The sequence below is a fragment of the Anoplopoma fimbria genome, unplaced genomic scaffold (genome assembly GCF_027596085.1).
Source record: "Anoplopoma fimbria isolate UVic2021 breed Golden Eagle Sablefish unplaced genomic scaffold, Afim_UVic_2022 Un_contig_9992_pilon_pilon, whole genome shotgun sequence".
NCBI classification, from domain to species: domain Eukaryota; kingdom Metazoa; phylum Chordata; class Actinopteri; order Perciformes; family Anoplopomatidae; genus Anoplopoma; species Anoplopoma fimbria.
The window spans coordinates 87-7,538 of record NW_026554239.1 but is presented as its reverse complement, the minus strand read 5'-3'; the positions used below and the strand labels follow the sequence as shown (position 1 = coordinate 7,538).

Here is a 7,452-nt window from a genome sequence, read left to right as displayed (position 1 = left end):
ACTTCAAAATGTGACATTAATAAATCTCTTTTAATCTCAGGGTTGCTACGGAGTTCTACTCAAGCTGTACAGTGACCTTTTATTTCATATACACACAAATCAAATGATCAAGCTCTTTATAAATGAAATATTTTTTAGAAACTGCATCACTAAACTACTAAACATAAAATAAATGACTAAATGATAATAAAAAACAGAATTAAGGGAAAGAATAAAGAATAGGATGAAGAGAACAATGAATAATGAACCACAACTAAATGAAAAGGATCGAATTTGACCAGGTAGAATCAGTGAATCATATCATTGACTGATAAATTTACTTTGTCGATTTTTGTTTTACATTAAATTTAGTTCCAATGATTTAGACACCGTTCAACAGCTGAGAGTTCGAGAAGCACCAGGGAATTAGTTTAATTTAAATTGAATTTAGATCTTTTGGTCAAAAAATATTTATATCTAAGATTATTTTATAACGTGACTTCAATTTATTCGGCTTAGACACATCAAACTCGTTTACATCTGGAAATGGTATTGTTTCACCTGACGGCTCTGATGGGCAGATTGGAGGTAAAGCTGCATGGAATGGCGGCTGTTCCTCTGAAGGCCTCTGCATCTGGTTGGATGATTGTAGTTGGTTGAATCACTCTCTTCCATCTCCTGCTCAGCAGTAGTTGATTCAGCTTTTTTCTCATTTCTTCGGAACCTGGTCGTCTTCTTCGTTGAGGTTCGGCTTGAACTGTTCTTCCTCGTCTTCATCTCTCTCGGCACGAGGATGAGACGTATCTTCACCCCCCTTTGTAGCAGCAGGGGTCATTAGGGCATCTCTGCCAGTTTAAAAGTCGGTTGCTCTCAAAAGTGGCTGGAATTAATCTTCAGCACGTTGGTGCCTCGCAGGTCGGAGCTGCATGGCACATTAGACGACACAGGAAGGCCGTAGTTAGACCAGGAACGTAATACCAGAGAAGAGGCAGAACGGCAGAGCCAAGAGTGAGAGATCTGGCGTGCAGAATTCAAAGTCAATCATATTTGAAGTATTTCACAAACCAGGTGGAGGAAGGCACTTCTTCAGGTGGTCGCTTCTTAGTCCGGTCACTGGGGCCATCGAGCCTGCAGACAGACAGACCATAAAACATGGAATGACCCCAAGTCTTATCTTAAGTTCAGGCACAGGGTAAGAACAGAGTTCAACCACCAAGTGCCTTTATGGTCGTGAGAGCAGTTCCTGAAAGAAGTTGACAAATTTAGATTGTCTCATAGACACTTAGGTTTATAATGTCTTGGTGGATATCTAAGGTGGTAAACTGTAGCAACCAGAATCACTGAAGCGGGTTCTCTCCTGTGTGTATTATCATGCGTGTCTGTAAAGTACGGCTCTGTGCAAATGTTTTCTTACACACTGAGCAGCTGAAAGGTTTCTCTCCTGTGTGAGTTCTCATGTGTCTCTGTAAGCATGTACTACCTTTCATCAGTTTTCCACAAACTGAACACATGAATTTCTTTATTCTTGTATGAGATATCATGTGATTCTTCAGATCTCCACTTTCATTGAAACTTTTCTCACACAACGAGCAGCTGAAATGTCTCTCTTCTTTGTGAGTTATCACATGTGTCCGTAAACCAATTCTATATGTAAAGGATTTCTTACAAACTGAGCAGCTGTAAGGTTTCTCTCCTGTGTGGATTCTCCTGTGTATCTGTAAAATTCCATTTTGTGAAAAAGATTTATTACAGAATGAGCAGCTGAAAGGTTTCTCTCCTGTGTGAAGTCTCATGTGATTCTTCAGCTTTCCATTTTCAGTGAAACCTCTACCACAAATTGAACAGCGGAAACGTTTCTCTGTTGAGTGAGTTGTCATGTGTCCCTCAAGCTGTCCACTTTCAGTGAAACCTTTACCACACACTGAGCAGCTGAAAGGTTTCTCTCCTGAGTGAGTTGTCAGGTGTCCCTCTAGCTCTCCATTTTCAGCGAAACCTTTTCCACACACTGAGCAGCTGAAAGGTGTCTCTCCTTTATGAATTCTCATGTGTGACTGTAAACCTTTACTAGACCTAAACGCGTCCATACAAACTGGGCAGCTGAAAGGAGTCTTTACTGTATGAGTTTTTGTGTGTAATTTCATAGCTCCCTTCTGTGCAAATGATTTACTGCAGACTGAGCAGCTAAAAGGTTTCTCTCCTGTGTGAGTTCTCATGTGTTTCTTCAGATTTCCATTTTCAGGAAACCTTTACCACACACTGAGCAGCTGAAAGGTTTTTCTCCTGTGTGACATCTCATGTGTTTCTTCAAATTTCCACTATTAGTGAAACATTTAGGACACTCTGAGCAGCTGAAAGATTTCTCTCCTGTGTGACATCTCATGTGTTTCTTCAAATTTCCACTATCAGTGAAACATTTAGGACACTCTGAGCAGCTGAAAGGTTTCTCTCCTGTGTGGCATCTCATGTGTCTACTCATGTTTCGACCTTCAGTAAAACCTTTACCACAAACTGAGCAGCTGAACGGTCTCTCAGCAGTACTACATCTCGAATCACTGACAGGGACTTCATCATTTTTCAAAGACTTTAAACCTGGCTGAGGTTCTCTGGTCTCCTTCCAATCATCACGGTGTTCAGGTTCAGCTTCAGAAGAGTCTCCAGTCTTCTCTTCAGTATCTGGTTCTGGATCTCTATCTGGATCTGGGTTCCTGGTTGGTTCTGGTCCTCCACAGTCCTCTCCCTCAGCTTCTGTTTCCATCTGTTCAGTTTGTCTTTGATGAAGCTGTGAGGACTGAGCTTCCTCTTCATCTTCTTCTTTCTTCAGAGGAGTGAATGAGAACTTGGTATCAGCCTCCTCCATCCCTTGAAGCTGCTCTCCCTCCTGACTGGCCCAGAGTTCCTCCTGTTCATCTTTAATGTGTGGGGGCTCTGGGTCCTCCTGGTCCAGACTGGAGCTCCATTCCTGCTGCTCAGGTAGGATCTCTTCTTTAACCACCAACAGCTGCAGGACTTCTGCAGGAAAAATAACACACACAGAGATGTTACAGAGAAATGTTCTCATGAAGCTAATTAACAAAAATATTCATCATCATCATCATCATCATCTATATCCACTTAGCTAGTTCATACTTTTGTACCTTGATTTGGTTACGTCAAAGATGTTAGAGCATATTTAAGAGTAGGACCCCTTTGCTATGAGTGAAATGAATCACATAATTTGGTTCCGTGCATATCACGGTTTTGAATCATGGTTCCGATCAGCAGAAAAAATAGGAAAGCAAACATAACATCACATGGGGCTCGGCAGGGTACAGCCCATACAAACTTCATGTAGCCGCAGCATTGTTGGCCCACGCTGCAATGTGAGATGGGCGGCAGGCAAGGACTGGATTTAGGCGTGCTAACCCCTGGCCTCACAGACTAGCTCTGGGGATGTGGAATCTCATCTGTCTGGCGGGGAAGGAACTGAACCAATGCTAAGCACTTGTTCTGGAACCAAACTCCTGGAGAGGGGAGGGAGTCTGTCCTTTTCCGGAGTTGCCCAGGATGAGAGGCACCGGGAAAGTGGGGGGAAACTCAAGTGCCCACTCCCCTCCATATTTAAAAGTGTCCTACAATCCTTATATTCATTTACTGCTGTATTCAAGTACTTTTTCCTGATATCCTATATTTGAATTAATTTATGTATATTGGATATTTGAGTGAGACTAGACTTAGATGACTATACGTCAGAGATTTTTAATTAACATTCAGCCAGGTCCATTTAGAGGGGTTTTCATCATGCAAACATCTGGAAAATCAACATAATGTCGAACTGGCGCTACTATTTAGTGCTATATAAATTAGAGTAGCCTTGCAGATGTATGAATCCAACAACTGACTATGAAATCAAATAAAAAAGTTCAGATGAATAATATCTCAACAATATGTATTGTCAGATTTCAAACTTAACTGGATGAATTATTAAAAATACATGCTATAATAATAAATAAATGTTATTTAATGCCCCCTACCTATCGTGGCTAGAGACTCAGACCACTGAGTGAACTGCAGAGGGCAACAAAAAAAAAAAACTACCCCAAATATTTAGAGCCCAAATGCATGTGTCGTAGTTCAGTAATGATCTCGGGTCACTTATATGACTGGACCCAAATATTCAACTATTCCATGGGTCACTAATAGGAGGACCACGAACCGGGTCCGGACCAAGACGCCATTGTATCGAACCTTGGACCTATAACTGATAGATAATTGAGAATTCCTCAATTTCTGTACAGAGCACCTTTATTTGAACCAGTGCTGCTTTTCTAGCCTTTAGGGCCCTCAATCAAACCGACCAATAACATGTGTTGCAAATTATGTCATGTGACGGTACTCAGCAAATCAATTATGTGTATTACGATAAGCATCGTGGCTTATATTGTGATAGACACATATGGGAGAGACGGGGTAGAGACAGAATAGTTGGACAAGTATGTGAGTAAGATAAGTTATTTCACATGGCGTTCTCCAAAAAGAGAAATTAGGACAGCGAGACAGATGCCTTTAACCCAGGATGGACTGACTTTAAAAGTTCATTCTTCCCACTGATACTTTTAAACCAGTATGTCTCATCTTTTAGAGACTGTGGCGAATATTAAAATCAGCAAAGTGAAGCGCTATTACGTACTCACGATGAACAAATGTACCCACTCAAATCCGAAATGAAGGCACAGAAAACAAAACGATCTAAAAGCCAAATATGATCAGATTCCTAACACATTCATTCACTGCCCAACAATGATGTTAACAGAGAGGAATAGAGCTGAAATTATTTATTTCAATAACCACAGATAAAGTCCCTGCACACAAATTTATCTTTCAGAAGATTATTATTGGTGGCTTTTTGGGTTGACATCACTTCCCACCTGAATGAGCTTAATATAAAGCTGCAGGGCAAAGACAATTCAGTTAAACACATTTTTCAAAAGCTTTCTGGTATGTAAATTATCTTAAATGCAACCTTTGTTTCACTTGAAATGAGAGAACATTTATGTATTATCAAAGTATGTATTATTAATAATTCCTCCAGTTCAATTTAAAAACTGAAAATACATATTGTTGAAATGTTATTAAACTTAACTTTCTTTATTTGATCTGACATTCAGTTATGACATTCAATCATGACGCCATTTAGACAATATTGTGATCTGCCAGACCTTTGCATATTAAAAATGATCTCTTACTGGATATCAGTGAATTTTAATACAATACCCCTGAACTATTCTATTATTCGTTTGTTGTAAAGATATTGGGTTATCAGTATTTTTATTTTCGTTTATTCGGGGGGATAACAAACATGCATAAAACACCAAACCTAAACTTTGTTAACGTGTTTTCATTTAACAGAATGATGAACCATTCAGGGGGCCATATTGGACTGATGTTAGTGTTTGAACAGTGAGAGAGAACAAACCTGCTCTGTGTAACCGAAGCTGAGGGTTGAAAACAGCGTCCAGGAGTTTCCGTTGTCGCTCGTTCTCGTCTTTTGAACGAGAAAGTTCCTCCTCGTACTCTGCTATCGTTCTTTCAAACAGCCCAAATATCTCTTCAGCAGGCGCAGTTAGTCGCTGGTTGACAAAAGATCTCAGTATTTGTAATTCCATCCGTTCAGTTTGTCTTTGATGACGCTGTAAGGACTGACTTTCCTTTTCATCTTCTTCTCTCTTCACAGGAGTGAATGAGAACTTGGTGATATCAGCCTCCTCCAGCCCTTGAAGCTGCTCTCCCTCCTGACCGGTCAAGAGTTCCTCCTGTTCTTCTTTAATGTGTTGAGGCTCTCGGTCCTCCTGGTCCAGACTGGAGCTCCACTCCTGCTGCTCAGGGGGAACCTCTTCTTTAACCACCAACAGCTGCTGGACGTCTGCATGAAAACAGTCCACACACATTAATAGACAAAGAGAGATTATCATCATAAACTATATCCACTTAGCTAGTTCAGTATATATCAAGATGGCACCGTGGATGGCAGCCCCGGCACTGCGCTCTCTAGTGCTTTCTCTGTTTTTGTTTATTTGTCTAGTCTCCCGCTCTCCCTCTCTGATCACATTCAGCAAAGAGGAACTCTTAAACTTCTGAGATCCACCGGTCAAACTTTCACGCCGTTTTTCATTGAACCGGAAAGTTTTACATATACATATGTATATATACAAATACATACATACACATACATACATACATACATACATACATACATACATACATAAATCTATATATACATACATACAGCGGGTAGAATTCCCAGTGAACACGTCACCATTTTTCTCAGTAAATATAGTTCTAAAAAGGTGCTATTGACATGAAATTTTCACCAGATGTCGGTAATTAGAAAGCAATCCTGCCCCTTGTCAGTGCAAATTAATATCAGCTGGTTCAGTCCCAACTGATGGCCTATAAAAAGGTGTCTCATTACCAAGGTGTCACACAAGAAACATCTCATGATGGGTAAAAGCAAAGAGCTCTCTCAAGACCTTCGCAACCTTATTGTTGCAAAACATACTGATGGCATTAGTTACAGAAGGATTTCTAAACTTCTGAATGTTCCGGTGAGCACTGTTGGGGCTATAATCCGGAAATGGTAAGAACATCATTCACCATAAACCGGCCACGACCAGGTGCTCCTCGCAAGATTTCTGACAGATGAATGAAAAGAATTATCAGAAGAGCGAAGGATCACTTGTGGAGAGCTTCAGAAAGACCTCGAATTAGCAGGTAAAATTGTTTCAAAGAAAACAATAAGTAATGCACTCAACCGCCGTGGCCTGTATGCACGCTCACCACACAAGACTCCATTGCTGAAGAAAAAGCATGTTGAAGCTCGTTTAAAGTTTGCTGCACAACATTTAGACAAGCCTGTGAAATACTGGGAGAATACAGTCTGGTCAGATGAGACCAAAATTGAACTCTTTGGATGCCATAATACACACCATGTTTGGAGGTCAAATGGCACTGCACATCACCCAAAAACACCAGACCAACAGTGAAGTTTGGAGGTGGGAACATCATGGTGTGGGGCTGTTTTTCAGAATACGGCACTGGCAACTTCATATAATTGAAGGAAGGATAAAAATCTGCTGCCATCTACCAGGATGATGAAGATGAAACGAGGGTGGACATTTCAGCAAGACAATGATCCCAAACACACAGCCAAGGAAACTCTCAATTGGTTTCAGAGAAAGAAAATAAAGCTGCTAGAATGGCCCAGCCAATCACCTGACTTGAATCCAATAGAAAATCTATGGAAAGAACTAAAGATCAGAGTTCATAGAAGAGGCCCACAGAGCCTTCAAGATTTGAAGACTGTGTGGAAGAATGGGCCAAAATCACACCTGAGCAATGCAACTATTTTCTCCATACAAGAGGCGTCTTGAAGCTGCCATTACCAACAAGTATTAAATACATTTCAGTAAGCGTGTTCAATACTTCTTCCCTGTGTCA

At 40.7% G+C, this 7,452-nt stretch overlaps 1 protein-coding gene across 1 annotated transcript; it reads right to left on the bottom strand.

The window, feature by feature from the left end:
- Nucleotides 1–211: 211 nt before the first annotated feature.
- Nucleotides 212–5,859, bottom strand: LOC129117044 (gastrula zinc finger protein XlCGF57.1-like). The gene is given in 3 exon segments (XM_054627626.1): nt 212–2,215; nt 2,218–2,988; nt 5,432–5,859. Coding segments are annotated over 3 exon segments (1,860 nt in total). The 5' UTR covers nt 5,622–5,859; the 3' UTR covers nt 212–1,316.
- Between the last annotated feature and the right edge of the window lie 1,593 nt (nt 5,860–7,452).